Source organism: Balearica regulorum, chromosome 12 (assembly GCF_011004875.1).
Source record: "Balearica regulorum gibbericeps isolate bBalReg1 chromosome 12, bBalReg1.pri, whole genome shotgun sequence".
NCBI classification, from domain to species: Eukaryota; Metazoa; Chordata; class Aves; order Gruiformes; family Gruidae; genus Balearica; species Balearica regulorum.
In genome coordinates, this window is record NC_046195.1 from 6,284,750 (window position 1) to 6,303,586 (window position 18,837).

General features: G+C 38.9%; 1 protein-coding gene across 7 annotated transcripts in view; it reads left to right on the plus strand.

Annotated features, from left to right (window-relative positions):
- Positions 1–18,837, plus strand: part of OTUD7A (OTU deubiquitinase 7A) — a 138,400-nt gene that overhangs the window by 90,299 nt on the left and 29,264 nt on the right. For 6 of the 7 annotated variants that reach the window (XM_075764397.1, XM_075764396.1, XM_075764393.1 and 3 more), the window contains exons 6-7: positions 12,641–12,823; positions 14,902–15,120. In XM_075764397.1, the coding sequence (XP_075620512.1) occupies positions 12,641–12,823; positions 14,902–15,120 (402 nt within the window). The remainder of the gene's footprint in view (positions 1–12,640; positions 12,824–14,901; positions 15,121–18,837) is intronic. The other variant, XM_075764399.1, reaches the window with a different exon arrangement.

Consider the following 18,837-nt stretch of genomic DNA (forward strand, 5'->3'; position numbering starts at 1 on the left):
ATTTTTGAATGATTACTTCCCGAGTCTTTCATCTGTTTCATTTCATAACTCTTTGAGATATTGTTCACCACTTTCTGAGATTTTTACCTTGTCTGTGTGCTCCCAAGAACTGAAAGCATAGTTCTGTATGTAAGGTTATATAGACTGGGTATTACATTTTGTGAAACTTCTCTGGGTCTCCATTTTAAGATTATTTTAGTTTTGCATATTTGCTAACCAACTTTTCAGATTCCCTGTTGACCTTTTTCCTGTTCACTAATACGTGTTCTTTGAAGCTTACTTACTTTTCCTAATAATTTTCCCTGATTATGTGTAAGGTACTATTTCCAGTATATTTTTTAAACTGCTCCTTTACTGAAAAAGGTGACATCTGTATCTCTTGACCTTTGCTGGTCTTTACTACTGTTTTTCTTTAAATCAGTTCCGACTTCTTTCAGTTGGTGTATTATATATCATCAAATGTCAAAAGAAGCTCATAAAAACTCAGTACTTCTTCATTCCACAAATGAAGTCTCATCCACATAGTCAAGTCTAAGGAAGGTAGGTACCTATTGTTTTGGCTGTGATTGCAAATTCTTGAGAAATCACTGGCTGGGACAGTTGTTTATCACTCCCCTTCTGGAAATAAAGACAGTATGAACCTCTGCAGTTCTGCTGGAGAACCTGTTAATTCATTTGCTGTTTGTGACCTGACCTCGAGTGCTGCATATACCACTTACGGTTTTTGTAACTTCAATTTTATGCTATGCATTCAGTAAATGCTTTTCCTGAGATTAGTTCTGATTGTTCTAGGAAGCATTTGTCATTATTCTCTTATTTGCTGATGTCAGTGCCTCAATTCTCAAAAAAAGGGACAGATCATAAATTTCCAAATTTGAAGCATTGAAAGGAAGTGAGTCTAAAATGAGCCCATTTCCAAACTTTTTTAGCTAATTTAATTTTTCACTTTAAAACTAACCTGTCAATTGCTATGCAGAAGAACTGAAGTGTAATGTATTATCATTGTGAGTTATATATCCAATCCCAACCCATTTTCCCCCACCTGTAATAGAAAAACTGGAGATGTTTCAGACATGAAAACTAGGTGAACATAGCAGAAGGTAGGGAGAGCTGAATTGAAGGTTTAGTATTGCTTTTTGCCTTTGTTTTAGTTTGATGGAATGAAAATGTGCTCAGTTGGGGCCACCTAGATACTACAAGATTTCCTTTAATTACCCAGAGATTTGGATTTCAGCCCTCACTTAATTTTAAGGCTACCAGGGGGAAGAAAACAAGCAAACACCAAAAAATTTCCTATTTTTACTTAAAACCAAGCTAAAAATTGAAGCCCACACTCAAGTGGTTAATATTGACAGACCAATTTGACAATAAATGTGACCCAGGTGAAAGAAAGAACAATCTCGGCAAAATACTTTGAAAATACTGGTAGATGTGCGTATCACTGCTTTGTACAGGATTAAAGTAGGATATACTTTAGATTAGTGTCACAGGAAAACATGAAATCAGCTGCAAGACTTTCCAGATGTCATCTTTGTATATGCATTCTTGTTAATGGCAGCCAGACCCTAAGGCACCTTGAAGTCTGTGGAAAGACTTCTTTGCCTCACTAAGCTTTGGGAAAATACTTAAGCATAAAGAGAGAGGTCTGCATGGTAGAGAACTGATTTCTCTTCAGCTGTGTGTGATCTCCACCTTCCCCAATATCCAAGAATGAGGAGGGCATGTCCTTTTTCCTTCTGGATAGTCTAGGCTGGCACCTTGAATCTCCCATGCATAGAACAGCAGTAATGCTTGACTTGTTAACTATAGCCTACTTAAAACGTGGCCTGAGGCAGAAAGAAAACCGTTCAAGAAAATAGTTTAATCTTTAAAACAGGTTATGCTCAATTTGGTTTACAGTGGCAGGGCTGTAGGTGTGGATGAACTTGGAGATTACTAATAAATCAGTTAGAAAACAGCTTAGTTTTCAGGAAGCAGCAGGTGTGCAGGCGTTGACCACTTGAATAGGGGGGAAGGCATAGGATGAAATATTTCAAAATACCAAAAGTATAGACAGCCATCAGGAACTGGAGGATTTGTGAAATTCACTGGCAATAATAATAATTTAATAAAAACATAAAAAAGAATCCACACTGCATCAAAAATAATATATTTAACTGAAAACCTGCCCTTTCATTTATTTATATAAATGGCGTAGTATTTTATCATTATGTAAAAGTAATTGCTGTCTATTTCCAGCTTTATATACTGCTTAATTGAGGTATACATGGTTCACCATTACTTCAGAAATCAGGAGATTGGCTTTCCAGTCATGAAATGTATGTGGTAAAGGAGACTGACCCCATGGAAAATGACAGAGATGCAGTAGGTAGGCATCTCCGCAAAGAATAGTGTATATAAGTGGAATTCAAAGAAATGCATATAATTAATGGAGAGGCAGAGAGAAATTTACAGTACTGTCATGTGATTGAGTGTACAAAGCTAACTCCCCCAAAATAGTCTCTTATTCTCCTCTCCCTCAGACAGTTCCTTTTGTAGTTCTCTGGTGGAAGGCTTGGCAAAGGGAAGAGGAAGCTGAGCTGCTACCAATGTCTTGTTACACAGAGATCAAAATTTCATTTCCAGCTGTCTTTTCAGCTTTGAGTGACTTTGCATTCTAGCATAAAATGAGTCAAATGTTGCAAAAGTGTCCTTGCTACATTATTTTCCTTTGAGAACATGGACCAAAATTAAATCTTGTTTTAAAACCTATGGTGTAATTTTATCCTAGTTTTGCATGTAAGTTTTTCAGAAGTAATAAAGCTGGTCTTGAGTTCCTGTTCTTATCTTATGCCTGTTAATATTTGTTAATCTACATCATGCCAAATAGGAAGAAGTGATTGCAGTTAAACTGAACTTGTGGGTTGCTTTATTAGCAGTTGGTTTGTAAGAGCAGGCTTCCTTACGTGGGAAAGAAGCTGATGGTAGACTTCGTATCTTAACAGGTTGTCGAGTTTGGAGGATTTAAATTTTTATATATATATATAAAAATAAATTAATCATGGTGCATTGGCCTAGTGGCACAAAATGAGGATCATTTTATGTTGGTGAAAACTAACACTCAATCAGTTATCTTGAAAGACAGAAGCTGCTTGTCATTTCTCCAAAAGCCTTTCATTCATAGTCACCTAATGCTCCTAGGTTTAATAAATAGCTTGTATCCAGCAAAAGATCTCCTAGAGTTATCAATGCTACCAATAACTGAAGAAGCAAAAGAGCTTTTGCAGTTGAAGCTGGAATTACTAGTTAGTTAGTTGATAATTCTGCCTCGTGCCTGTAATCACAATTTTAAATATATGGAGAGATTTCTATGGGGAAAAAAAGTCCTAGGAAATTGTGAGGGTAAAATGTTAGAACTCTTCTTGTTCAGCACAGTTAATTGTAACTTCACCAGCACACAGAACTGTACTACATATAGAACTATACAATGTATAGAACTATAAACTTCCTCACAATGTTTCATAGCATAAATCTAGTACAAGTGTTACATTTTGACTCACAAATCACTATTTGACCCAGTGGAGTACGGCCATTATGAGACAACATAAAGAGAGAGGACAATAACCTAACTTTCAGATAGAGGAGAATAACCAACCTGAGAAGGCATTGAATATCAAGACACCATCTATGAAACGGACCCGTAAGTTTGGTTTGAAGCCAACACCTTCCCCTTCTGCATCGTTTGTCTTACGTGTTTTTGGTCCTGTTTAGCTTTAGGCAGCATTTCCTACCCCTTTTAAAATTTCCTTTGCTGAAGTCCTGTGTATGTGTTGCTGCTGCAAGTTGCCTTTCATTGTGGTCCTTATTATTTAGATCTTTCCTAGTTCCCCATCTCAAATTGCATCCTTTCTAGCATTTTGTTTATCGTTAAATCTAGAATTGCTGGTGACCTTTCAAATGTTCTTTCTAACATATTGGAGTAGGTGGATATTTGAAAGGTTGGTGGTGGGGGAGTGCTTTATAGTTGCATGCTTGTTATTCCTACTAATTAATGATAAATGTCCTCTAGTTTTATATATCTGGTTTAAGAAGTGAAAGATAATAGATTTATTAACTGTTACAACCCCAAAACAATAAAAACCACAAAACCCAAAGACTAAATGATAGCATGTCATTTGGGTCTTGCTGCCTAAATATTATCTGCCTGAAAAACATAAAATCTGGTATCGGTACAACTAGCGTAGGCAGCTTAATGGGTGCCTGATTTTTATTATTAGCAAGTATGAGTTGTGATCTGACAAACCATGTGCTTAACATTGAGCAAGCAAGGATTACTCATGTGCTGCAGAGCATTAAGAAGTCACTTTCTCCTCACAGCACAATCAAGTTGAAGACTTCACTAGAGAAAGACTAGGTTAAAAAAAAAGATGGGCCCTCATTCTCCAGAAAAACAAGGATGAACGCAGCTCTCTAAGCACTGTGAAAACTATTGTAAAACCTGAATGGTGCTACCCATACTACCTTTATGAAGGCAGAGTCTATTTCTCATCCAGAAAATTACAGTATGTGATAGTCTTGAAGCAAACAGTTTAAAGCAAAAGTCCAAAGTTCCTAGTACTCTACTGCTTTCAGATTCCAGCTTTCAAGCAGATCAGCTTATTAAAATGTGGGATGAATTGGAAATATATCTATTAAAAGAAGGGAATGAGGACTTTGTCAGGAGGTCACTCTGAAGCTTTTCCAAGAGAGCTTCCAATAGAGAGCACTATATAGTTGTATTGTTTGGGAGGTTTTTTAAAAAAACCTGCAATATATTATTTTATTTAAAACTCAACAAAGTGGTGGTATTTTAAAATAATACTTGGGCAAACAAACCCTTGGCTGTCTGATAATACAAATTTCTAGTTCCACTCAGGAAAAAGTAATTATGTAAATGTTTTACATTTGTTATAGTGCTCTACCATGTGCATGGATCCAGTGTGGTGGATGTTGCAGCCTACATGCAGCTTGGGGCAGAACTAGATATGCAAAAAACCAGCTACAGGAATATTTCTTGTCCTGTGAAGTTTGCTCTGGTTTGGTTTGACCTCTTCACTGGTATGCACCCAATTTCCTTGCTGCAGAGTGTGAGGAAAGTCACAGTGGTTTATTCTAAATTTTGGACTAACTTATTGGCTCAGTAGTTTGTCCATCTAATTCCCTGTCTTGTCCCTGAGCTGGTTTTCTTGTCGGTGTGCCTTACAAGGAAAATGGTAGTAGTCGAGACTAAATATAAAAATTTAGATCTTGGTCTTTGGTTTCTTTTATGAAATGTTGTATAAGGAGAGGATGGTGTCCACAGGTTGAGAAGGACAAGAAGGTGAGGTGGAAAGGCTGGGGAAGATGAAGGAATGAGATGTCTTCTCTGATCACAATGTGGTCAGTCCTAATAAAGTGACCTCAATCTTTCCCTCCCTCAAAAGCTAGATTTAATATCAAACAGCTTTTCCCCCCCCATTCACTAAAGATGTGGTGTCTGAAGAGCAGTATGCCAAGGTAAGGACACACTCTCTGTGTAGCTTGCAGTAGTACTCTTGCATAGAGAATTGCTGCCTCCTTTTCAATTTCTTTCTAGCCTGGAATTAGCCAGAAATTCCCTGGCACTGGACACTCAGCTCTCATCCCTTGCCCCTTTTCTTCTACTGTCGTTGCTTTTATGTCATCCTTGGTCGAGGCGCCCTAAGGAAAGCTAGGATTTTTTCATCCAGTACCAAGGCCTGGGAAAATTTTGTGTGTGTCAGCTTGGTCTCAGAGGATCAGATCACTGGGAAACCCACTTCTGAACACTTCTTGGACCCTTCAAGTTGTCTAAATAGGGCAGAGGTGGCGGTGGGGGAAGCAGTCCTCTCTGATCAGGAAAAAAATGAATTATCCGGAATGCTTCTGAGGTGAGTCCTACTCTTGCTGTTCTTTAGCATCTTTTTTTTTTTTTTTTTTTTTTTAAACCCTCAACTAATGACAAGTGGCATTCCTCAGAGGTCGGTACTGGCACCAGTACTGTTTAACATCTTTGTCGGTGACATGGACAGTGGGGTCGAGCGCACCCTCAGCAAGTTTGCCGACGACACCAAGCTGTGTGGTATTGTCGACACACTGGAGGGAAAGGATGCCATCCAGAGGGACCATGACAGGCTGGAGAGGCGGGCCCGTATGAACCGCATGAAGTTCAACAAGGCCAAGTGCAAGGTCCTGCACGTGGGTCGGCGCAATCCCAAGCACAGCTATAGGCTGGGCGAGGAATGGATTGAAAGCAGCCCCGAGGAGAAAGTCTTGGGGGTATTGATTGATGAGAAGCTCAACATGAGCCATCAGTGCGCGCTTGCAGCCCAGGACACGGTTGGCTTTCTGGGCTGCATCAAAAGAAGAGTGTGACCAGCAGGTTGAGGGAGGTGATCCTGCCCCTCTACTCTGCTCTTGTCAGACCCCACCTGGAGTACTGCGTCCAGCTCTGGGGGCCCCAGTACAGGAGAGACATGGAGCTGTTGGAGAGAGTCCAGAGGAGGGCCACAAAGCTGATCAGAGGGCTGGAGCACCTCTCCTACGAGGACAGGCTGAGAGAGTTGGGGTCGTTCAGCCTGGAGAAAAGGCAGCTCTGGGGAGATCTAATTGCAGCTTACCAGTACCTGAAGGGGGGCGACAGGAAAGATGGTGAGGGACTGTTTGTCAGGGAGTGTAGGGACAGGACAAGGGGTAATGGGTTCAAGCTGAAGGAGGGTCGATTTAGATTAGATGTTAGAAAGAAATTCTTTACTGTGAGGGTGGTGAGGTACTGGAACAGGTTGCCCAGAGAGGTTGTGGAGGCCCCATCCCTGGAACTGTTTAAGACCAGGCTGGATGGGGCTTTGGGCAACGTGGTCTAGTGGAGGGTGTCCCTGCCCATGGCAGGGGGGTTGGAACTAGATGATCTTAAGGTCCCTTCCAACCCAAACCATTCTATGATTGTATAATCCAGTAAGAGGTGGTAAGACAAAAATGGATAAGTGGCTTCTTAATTTCTATATTGTTTTATCTAAGTCTTTGTTTTTTCTTCAGGCTGATAATGCCTCCTCTTGTTATTCTGGCAAGTATTATTTAGGACAAACTTCACAGTGTAAGTGAGTTTATTTTTTAATTTCCCTTTCATGTAGGTGCCTGCTGTCTCTGACGTGAAAACGTCAGTACCAGCCCTCAGTCAGAGTGCATCTTCCATTCCTTACTTAGCTGCACCTTTTTTTTGTTTTGTTGTTTTTCCTCCACACTAGAAACGCTTGCTTTTAAGTCCTGTTTAATTTTCAGTCCTGTTAAATTTTGTACCTGTTGACTCTCAGAGCACATGCAGCTGTTCAGGAAATAATTGTTCAGTTAAGAGTATTCTCTCTGTTGAGTTAATGAATTTATTTGATTCTAGCATCCTGATCATGATTCATTATATGTGTTTTCTAACCAGCTTTGCGCAGCTCCAGCTTTTTTCTGACTGATGTTCTCTGATCGTTAGAAACTCAAAAGCCTTTCATGTAAAGCCACTGTGTCCGTGCTGCTTTGGAGCAATTCAATTGCTGCTAACTGATATGGTGCTACCAGTGACTGGTCACCTGATGTGATTGTGTGTACTGAAATAACGTTGTTATTCCTGTGAAATACCTTTTTAAATACAATAATGTGACATATAAACAAAGAAGTCAGCAGTCAGTGAACAGTAGGGTGCATCAGATAAGTACCAGTAAAAAAACCCCCAAACTAGACAATCCGAAAAATATTGTGGGTTTTTTTGTCCTTCACATTGCAACAAAAAAGTCTGACTTGACTTCATTTAGTTGATGAAACTATGCAAAATAGATGAATTACCTGTTGCTTCTCCTTGAGCCTTGTGATGGAGGGCACGTCGGTGCCTATGTCAGGTGTAACCTCTGTAGGATAGAATGTTCCTTTCTGTTGAGGGCCCGTGTGGGAGATGACAATTGAAGAAAATAAGGAAGAATTGACAGAGCAGGGTCTTGTGTGAGGAGCAGGGCCTAGGAGATTTCAGCAAAGGCCAGGGAACAGACATACGAACAGAACTTAGAAAGTCTTTTCCTGGGGACCCAGAGGGACTGTATGCAGTCTGCTCCAAACCAGAATGCTGCTGAAATTTGTTGGACAAGTAGCGAGACTGGAAGGAGGGACCTACCCCAGGAGGCAGTGTGTGTGTGTCAGGGGAATATGTTTGATTTCACTGTTCTATGAGTTTATTTTTGTCCTTTCTGACCCAGCAGATCTCAGGTTTTTTCTTCTTTCAAAACTTAGTTGGGAATGTGATAAGATACAGCTTTAGAAATTCAAAAGCTTTCGATATGCCAAGTTTAAAGGAGGAGAGCTAGGCCGAGTTTGCTCTATTCATCTCCACAATTGTAAACCCCGCTAGTTTCTTGAGTAACTTCCAGCTTAAACTTTCTCACATGTCACAATGCTAGAAATCCTTGTTTAGATCATCTGCTCTGGACATCTCTGAATTTAATAACCTTTCTGATTTGTTTCCAGCTTATGCATTGCTTCCATGGTCTGTTTCTGTGGTTCAAATCACATCACGCTTTTTTTTTAGATCTGTTTACTTTCTGTTTTATTTTACACTGCATTAAATTTTTGTATTTACTTGTATTTCTTCACACAGTGTCTTTCATAAATGCCTCTGTGCTTTTTTTGTCTCATCCTTCCCCCTAATTCTTTTTGCTGCCTCCAGTTTCCTCTACTTTGATTTATGAATTTTGTTCTTTAACCCTCCCAAACTGATGAATTCTCTTTTTTTATGGGCAATGGGCAAAACAAAAGGTCTGTCATTTGTATTTACTTGTGAAAATATAAACAAAAAGAAGAGGAAGCTTTGTCAAAGGGGGCAAGCTTACATGTTTCCAGTACAGAGAGTAGCTGAAAGAGCTAAGAGTCAGTCAGAGTGGCTAATATTCAAAAACACTATTTCATGGAGATGGAAAGGTGCTTAATATGTTCTCTAATTCAGTTGAATCTTTTTCGTGCATTCCAATGCTTGGCGGCTCCAGCAAATTTGGGGAAAGTGGAAAGTGAGTCCAATAATAATTTCCTGTGTTGGTTCTCTGAAGTTTAAGGGTTTGATGCTGATTGGTGCTTTTGTTCAGGGGATGGGGACAACTCCAGGGTGATGGGGAGGTTTGAAAATAAGATATTTCTATGTAAGATACATTTAGATATAGAAATTTTATTTTATGTATAGTTTCAAGTCTGTATTAGAAGTTCAGATGCTACATTGTACCATGGAAGGTAACTCAAGGGTCACTATGCAATTTAGAATTTAAATGCAACACACTGTGAGCCTAGTTTATGAAGGCTGACTGTAATTTTTATGATAGAGCTTTTATACAAGATGATTGCATTTGGCTTAAAACTAGGGCAATGGGGTTTCTGTTAGTCTGCTGATTCTCTGCTTTCCTATTACATACATCAAAACCCCATCCACACAACAGTCACTTACAGCACGTGCACAGTGATTTTTGTTAGATTTCAGAACTTAAACATGAAAATACCTTGAGTAGGTGACCTGTAAGGAATGCCCAGGCACTAGAGAAATGCTCTCTGTGTTCCATTAATATAGATCTGTTACGGAATGATCTGTACTGAATAAACCCACGTTGCTGCTGGGAGTCACATAGCACTGGACATGTAGCATTGCCAATACTTAGATAATACTGTTTTGTTTAAACCTACGTTTCCTAGAGTTACATTTATTGTCACTTTCACTCTTTAAAAAAAGTTTTACTTTATTGTCCTCATGGTTGAGAAGAAGATTTAAAAAACATTGTAAGTGCCTCCTAAAAACAGGATGGAAGAAAAGTAATCCCTACCCCAAGCAGTGATATGTGATCACATCAATCTTGGGAACACACTCATGATTATTCAATGTTTGTGTTGGGCAACTTGATTCAGATGATATATATAGTTACAGCAGAGCCCTGACTAGATTATAGCCATTGAATTTTTAGGAAAAATAATGGCAGCAAAAACTCAAGGGCTTGTTCTAATATCTCTGACAATTTTCACTGAATATACGTTTTGTCCTACAGGCTTTATAATAGAAGGTTACAGCATAACATATATAAAGATTCCCTATCACTGACATGATGGTTTATATTATGGACTACTCAGGATATATATAATATTTTTGCTTGGTGATATTAATTCTCTTTTCACAATATTGTTTAGTACTTCAAAACCTGAGATAGTTTAGCTCAACCCTTTAGGTAACAGCTGTTTTGTGCTGGTTTTTTCCTACTTCAATTAGGCTTTTGTTCTTCACAGAAATGACTGTTAAAAGACTTTCTTTTATCTGTATAGAGCTACTTTGTACTATTTTTAGCTTATTCTCCTTTGTGTAAGCAAATAAGTTATATTTAACTGCTACTCAAGTAATGTAGCTTCTCAAAGTACAGAAAGTGACAACATTTTATGGTGTAATAAATCCTGTATTAGTCAGAATCAGGTTACTTTTGAATTCGCAGAAAAAGTGCTTATGGAATGCTGTGAAAGTCTCATATAATTGGTGAGGTCTTTTTCTTGCTATTAAAGATTTGTAGTTTTCCAATTAAAAGCAAGTACTTGGAGAATGCTAGGACATCTGTGTATTTTAACTGAGCAGGATTGTCTTGAAAATAACATACAAACATCTCAATATTTTTTTCATCGTTATTTTTTGAGAGTAACAAGTACCATTTCACCCCCTGTACTAAAGAGACTTCTTTATCTCCAGATATTAGCCTGCATTCTGTTATTGCTGGTCATAGCAATATGATGATGTGGAGCTTGGAAGCAAATCTTTTAGAGGATTCTGTGTTGACAGGTTCCATGAGCAGCTCACACAGACATGGAACCATATTGATGGAATTGTCTCATTGCATGTTTTATTAGAAAACACTGTCCTATATTATCTGCATTCTAAAAGACTTTTAAAATCTGAATGAGTTCTCTCCGATGAATCATATAAAGGGACCTCAAATATTTTGCATTTGCATTCTAGCTGCTCTGCAAATAGATAAGGTTTCTCACTTTCCTGTGCTACAACGCTAACAGTCATGTCTTTCCATCGTTGCTGCTAATTATTATTTATTATTAATACAGCTGTACAGATGTGAATTATTGCTGCCTCTCATTATTTCATGTTAATTCTGTGGGATTTAGTGTTCATCTTAAATGGCTAGTTTCTGGAGCCATTTGATTGGAATCAGAGCAAGGGAAGTCCTGACACTGATTGCCTTCTATGATAAAATGTCTGGGTCTGTGGATGAGGGGAGAGCAGTGGATACCTTTTACCTCAGGCTTTTGATATTCCCACAGAATTGCTATATTCAAGTTAGGATGTTACAGTCTGGATGGGTAGACGACTGAATGGGCCAATAACTGTTTTGATGGTCAGGCTCAGAGGGTAGTGGTTAATGAATAGCTTTGTAGCTGGAAGCAGGTAACAAATGCTGTACCTCAGGGGTCTATACCTGTTTAAAGCCTTTATCCGTGAAGCAACGTCACATTTGCCGATGACACCAACTGGGGCGACCGGTTGATGTCTTCAAGGGCAGAGCTGCCATTCAGGGGAACCTACACAGAATAAGGGAATTGACCAACAGGAACCTGAAAAAATTTAACAAGGATGAACACCGAGTTCTGCACCTGGAAAGGAAGAACCCCCTGCAATGGTACAGGCTGGGAGGCAGCTTGGCAGAAAAATACCTGGAGGTCTTGTAGCCAGCAAGCTGCACATGAACCAGCCATGTGCTCTGACAGCTAGGAAAACCAGCAATATGCTGAGTTATATCAATGGGACCATAGCCTGTGGCTTGAGGGAAGTGATTTATACCTCTCTACTCAGCAGTCCTTAGACACCTGTAATACTATGTCTAATTTTCCCCCTATCCCCAGTCCAAAGAAGACAGCTATAAATTGGATTGAGTTCAGAGGCAGCCTGCAAAGATTGTTGGGGGCTGGAGCACAAGTGCTGTGAAGAGAGACTGAGGCTTGTTCAGACTGAAAATGGGAAGGCTTTGAGGGGATCTAAAAGCAGCTTTCCAGTGCCAGTAAGGAGCTTACCAAGGAATTGGAGCTGGGCACTTCACAGCGGTGTGTGGCAGGAAGAGAAGGGGCAATGGGTCTAAGTTGAAACAAGAGATGTTCAGACTGGACACAGGTCCCATGAAGACAGTCAAATGCAGCAACAGTTTGCCCAGAGAGGTTGTGCAGTCTCCATTCTTGGTGTTTTAAAGACCAAATTGAATAAAGCCCTGAGCAGTCTAGTCTGATCTTACAGCTAACCCCGCTTTGAGCAGGAGGTTGGACAAGACCTTTCCTGAGGTCTTCTCCAGTTATGATACAAAGAAAACTAAAACATAAATTTAAAAAAAATAAAAATATTTCTATCTTTGTCCATTTCCTGTGTACTTTCAAGGTGTTCATCAACCATGCATTTTTGTTGAGGGAGGAGTGGTGGTAAAATGTTTTATCCAAAGAACCTCTGCTGCCTTGCTGATGCTTTAAGTAAGAATGATTTTTCTATTTAAGTTTATATTTTAAGTACATATGAAGATGGTTTTCAGGTTATCAATCTGGTCACATGCAGATGTGAGCAGAATGTCCTTTTGCTGTTTGGCAGGCAAAAATTGGGACTTGACAGCAGCTTTGAGTGACTATGAGCAGCTCCGGCAGGTACACACCGCCAACCTGCCACAGGTGTTCAATGAGGGCAAATACTACAAGCAGCAGGAGCCAGAGCAGCCTCCCCAGGTGACGAAGGCTGAGCGGCCCTGCCTGCAAAGGCAGGATGACATTGCTCAAGGTAAGAGCTCTTCTCCAGGGCTTTTGTGGACAAGAAGCTTTCCAGCTTGCCTGCTTGCGAGTTGTGCTTCTCTGCAAGGGCTTGGAAGTCATTTGCCATCAGCCTGTGAACTGTCATTGTGATGGGATTCACAGAGCTGCTGCTGGACCCTGTGTTTCACGTGTTTCAGTTGTCATGAGCTTTGCCTCCGTTCTGCAAGTTATTCTTTTAATGTGTGATTAAAATACAAAAATACGTTGTCCCCAAGCAGTCCTGTGGTACGTATGAAAGGAATTAGAGAGCATCACAGACCACTATTGTATGTAGTTTTCTATATTTATTGAGACCAAAAAAGGTTAAAAAAATTTCCATGTTTCAATCTTTGCATTCTTACTCACAGTATGTGATTAGGGTCTATGAAATCTATGAATAACTTTCAGCTTTAAAATTTTGTTCTTTTATGGTTCCACAGAAGAAAGGTCAACCTCCTGTCCCCTGCCAAATAGAAACTGAAACCTTAAGAAAAATGAGTCAGCTACCTCTAGCAGATGATTTCCAGTACAGGATGACAAGCATTAGAATTTACTTTTTTGTTTGCAAACCTTTTATAGGTTTTATGTCAGATCTCTCTCTCTGACTGTTGGAATGTTTGGTTTGTTTTGGTTTTTAAATTAATTTATCAAAGAACTCTATTTTACACCAAAATATATCTACAGGTCTGACAGCTTGTCATGTAGGGAGGTAATACCACTAGCTTGGTGATGGCTTTCTATGCAATCATTAGAAGGAACAGAAAGTCTTCCCTTCTCCTGCTGGCTCTTCCCTCTTACTAAACAGGAGATGGCATCAGTACTTAGGAGTGATAGTAAAGCTTTCTTAAAATTGATAACTTCCGTCGGTAGAAAAGGAACTGTAGTGCTTCTTATGACTCCTTAAAAGCAATGAATACAAACAAAGGGAGGAAGACTAGCATGCTGTAGTTGATAAAACTGTGTCCCTTCATCCTCTTCAGGATATTGCTCACTCTAAAATTCCATATTGTTAAACTGCCCAGTTTACCCTGAAATGGCCATTTGATATTTTAGTGGGTGTACTAGGTAGTGTGGGCTAAGTCTGGCTTTAAATGCCTGGACTGACAGTAAGTTTGCTACCAATTCAATGCATAACTGGCTTCTTCATGATCAGAGAGCCATCTCTGACTGAAATGTGAAACTGGAGCGAGGAGGATGTTCAGGGAGGAGCAGAGAAGGGAAAGGAGGTTCTTGTTATGGGCCAGGTGCTTGGAGTGGAGGATGCAGCCAACAGGTGAGGGCTGGACTGTGGTGCAAAGGGGTGAAGAAGTGGTAGCAAGGGGATGTCAAATGGAAATGCTATCCTATACTTCAGTTCCTCTGTTTAAAAGTGATATTTTGTCCCTTTTTTAACATTCTAATGCTTATTTTGCTTTAGTGACCCTTCACTGTTCCTTATATAGCATTTTTCTTTGGAGAAATTCAATAAATTATAAGATAGTAGCTCATAGTTGTTTTGATAAAATAATGCGTTCTTTTGTACCAAGCTTGTTAATTTCATTATTCTTTTTGAAGTATGTATTGTTTCTTGGATCAGTATTTTAGAAAACACATATGCATAAAAACTGAGTTTGTTGAAACTGCTTTCAGGTAGATCGTTCTGAGATTAAAACAGTATGACAAGTTTGATATGAAGTGATTGTAGAATGTTTGATTCCTGAGAGGTCAATTTAAAAGTTCAAAACAGGAACTGATTATCATCTGTCTGCCAGTAAATGTTTCTTTGGATGCATCTTTGGAAACTTTATATACCTAAAAAGAAATTGATAGAAATACTTGTCTTTCATATCTCATTACTTTTGCTGTTCATCTGTTTCGCTAGAAGGAGAGTGAAGTTCTTGTGTCTTGCCATAGGATCCATGGTAAGAACTAAGCAATCTTTTACGGTAGGGAAATAACCCAAAAAAGGTAACAAACAAGGAGTGGGATGAATTCCTAAGTTAAATGAACGGGTTTTTGCCAAACTTGGTGTTGACTGGTCTTTTATGCAGTCTTACAGGCTATAATATCTCTTTGGTTTCTCTACAGAAAAGCGTCTTTCCAGAGGTATTTCTCATGCCAGCTCAGCCATAGTCTCCCTTGCTCGTTCACATGTAGCAAATGAGTGCAGCAATGAACAGTTTCCTTTGGAGATGCCCATCTACACATTCCAACTACCAGACCTTAGTGTGTACAGTGAAGATTTCAGAAGCTTCATTGAACGTGACTTAATTGAGCAGGCAACAATGGTTGCTTTGGAGCAAGCAGGTGGGTAAATGCTGCAGATGTCAGCAGCTGGGCAGTCTGACATTTTGGTTGACATTTCTAATCACGCTTCATTTCTGGAGTTTGCGCATCCTGCATGGGAAGTAAATGCCAGAGAGTAAAAAGGAAATGGCTTTTTGTGGCTCTCTACAAAATGACACGTACCCTGATTCTCTATTTCTTTTAAAACATTATAGAAAAAGCTGTCAAATATACTTAATAAAGCAAAGAAATTGAGGAGGAAGGAAAGGAGGACTGATGGGAAAGTCATGCAGTAGAGAAGGACGTGAGTCTGGATGGTCAGAGGGGATTGGTACTTCCAGTTCTTGTGAGGAAGTTACATTGCAATGACTAACAAAGGAAACATCTGCAAGTTCTGCTGCAGCTTGAGAAAATAGTTTTTAAATATATATTTTATGTATTGATTATTATTTTTCTAATAAGAAACTTAATAATTTAATACTTCATTATTGCCATGGAAAATAATTGAAGAAATTTTAAAATTTATTTGAATTCAGATTTATTAGTAGTTTAAAGTTTTAAATCAGTTTTGAAAGATGTAGAGAAATGTATTTAAAATTAGTATCTGTGCCTTATGATATAGCAAATGTATTAATGAACTATGAAATGAACACATCTATATAGTGAAATGCCAAACTCTGGTGATACAAAGGAGTAATAAAATCAGATTTCATGGCTGCCTGTGGAATATCAAATAACAGTTGCTTTTTTCTGTTGATTGCTGGACTAGCTTGTGTGACACTACGTACTCATCTGAGAGTTCATTCTCGAAACAGAGTGCATAGTCATACTCTGTGTGTTGAAACTGATAAACTATTGCTTGCTATTGATCAGGGCACTGCATCGTAGTATTTAGGCAGGACCTCTGCTAATCTGGTGTCACATTGAGTACTTATCAAGTATCATTGTATGCTCTTTTTTTTGGCTTTGGTATTTGAAAAGCAAGATAGGTAATAGCATCAAACAGTAAATACTTAAGGAAAAAAAAAACCCCAAACACAAACAAACCAACCAAGCCACATCCAAACAGTATTCAGAAGATCAGGGAAAAATAGCAGTATAAAATAATGCCGGAATGCTACCAGGCAACTATGAAGTATGAAAACTGTCAGTCACCTATCAAGAAAATATATCTAGTTTCACGAGGAGCCAGCTTACACAAGGACAGGAAAAAAACAAGATGGCTCTTCCTCTGGTAGCTCTGCCAAACGCTCCAAATTCCATAGGGCTATCAGAAAAGACCTCGCTGCAGTATCATTGTTGACCTGTCTGCTTCAGTGGAATTACAGCCTTTAGAGTCAGTTAATACAGGAGTACAAACTAGAGAATCACAGTGGTTTTCTGATCTTAAAATCAGGGACTATCTGAATTTAGAGCTGACATCTTCTAATTCATACAGAGCTGGCTGGCTATGAATGTGAGATAGGGCTGCAGAAACTACCAAGTTTTCTGCCTCTTAGCATTCCTCTCTCAAATCTTTCTGAAAATAGACTAAATCATTTAGTCTTTTCTTCACATTACTTTAATTAGGGCAATAACTTGACTCACACTGGAAATGTCCCTTCCTCCTCAGAGCCTCTTGCATCTGGAAAGAAGGGTGTTTTGACCGTTTGAAGTGCTTGTGGTTTTGACTGCAGGTATTCTTGTTGTCCACATAGACTTAGTTTACTTATGTGAGCATTTCATTTAGATAAACTGGAACTTCCTGGGAAACACTTCTTCAGTTCACGTTAAACAGATCAAACAGTGAATGTTTAAGAAAATCATGTATGACTTCATGTAAAGTGACCTTTTGTCTCTATTTAAAATGTAAATATATTCAGTTTCCTTTTGTTTCCTGCCTATTTTAGACATATTGTTGTCTGATATGAAGAGAAAGAATAAGAAAGCGACTTAGCATTAGACATTTTATTGTATCCTACCAACAGGGCCCAGTTTGACTATGGTTTGGTCAATGACATAAAAAAAATAACAGGTAATGTGCATTCCCTGCAAAGGGCCTAAAATCTATTTCAGAACAAACCCCATGAAGGACAGTAGCTTCTGTAGCGGGCATTGGCGATACTGTTAAAGGAAAAGAGAGGTGTGTGTGCTTGAGTTTGAAGGCATGACTTGCAAGAGAAAGAGAAAAAAAAAGCTGATTAGGCAAAAGGAGGAGGAACTTTATTAGGAACATAGAGCAGCTTCCTACTCACAAAGCATAGATTGGGAGAGCAAAATTACCATTAACAAACTGTCACGTGTTGTCTGAAGTGACCATATGATGTCTATAAAAGCCTGTAAAGATTTTATATTCTCTTTTTATATGCTGAGGCGCTTGCTACCATTTCACCTCTGTGTGAAAGGATGTTCAGGTTACATCCTACCTGTACAGAAACTCAGAGGAAAATTCCTGATTTACTCAGAAATACTGAGAGAGATAATAAAGGAAAGGCCCAGATGAAGGCAGTATGATTTACTCATTCTCTGCTGCTGCAGTGTGTCCTCTATTCTTTGTGTGACTGCTTTCTGAATGTTTCTCTTAGAGGATAGAATTCACTACATTCATAAAAGCATTTTGGGGTTTTGTGCGTCTTAAAACTCAGCTGTTTGTTATTGCCTGACTTGGAAGGAGGGTCAGCTTGTGAGTAATGTGCCAACTGATCTCTGAGCGCTCTTGCAGTAATCACTGTGGTTCTTCAACAGAGGATGGCTCAGATGGTGATGATGTGAAATGAAGTCTGTGTGAAAGGAATTTTATTCTAAATATTATTTTAAATATTTTGTTGCAGCAAGTTGATTTTCATTATATACACGTGTTCCCCTGTGTGGTGTTAATGTGTAGGCTGACACAGAGATATTATGAAAACTTCTTCCGCTGTACTGATGAGTTAAAAAACCCATAGTAGAGGCAGAAGAATGGCTGGTCTAACACAGTGTTTTAACAAAAAGAAAAAAGTTTCTGTTGTAGTGCTGAAATATAATTCAGTACAAAAATTAAACTCTCTGAACCTTCAAGAACATTGCTTTCCTACACTTTTCTTTCTGTGCTCAGGTGTTTTCTTTGAAGCGTATTATACAGCTACAGGCAGAATAAACAGTAAACATTGTTAAGCCTGGGTTTCACATCCCCAAAAGCAAATCCACCAAAATTCTGGAAATGTTTGATTTCAAACTGTTAAAAACTAAGCTTCGTTAAAGAAAAAATGATGCCATTTCAGGTTGTACAATTCTTATCCCAGGATTTTTAATAGATTTTCACACAGTATATGCAGGGTGCTGGGATAGGAACCATTGTAATTACAAGAGAACTGTGTTAATTTCCTGATTTCCAAGCTTTGAAATGCATGGTTGTGTAATTCAGTTCTATATGAATGACAAATGTTGTATCACAGAGTAGGATGAAATGCAATAATGTCATAGAAAACTGTCTGTCTCAGGTTATGAAAGAAACAAATGAAGAAAACCAGTACTACTGGGTCTGCAGTTATCTGCAGCCAGTTAGGCCTAGTTATATATTTCTGTGCCGTCTTATTTTATGATCTTTGATTTGCATTCTGGTCAGTAGCTTCTGTGACAGAGTCTGTGTTGCTTATGCATCAAGCTAAAAGAGAAGCATTTACTTGATTGCTCAGTTTTACTTATTTCTACATGCACAGCTCAACATGCCATTTCAAGGGCATCAGTAAATATGAATAGCCTTGCAGATGCTACTGCGAA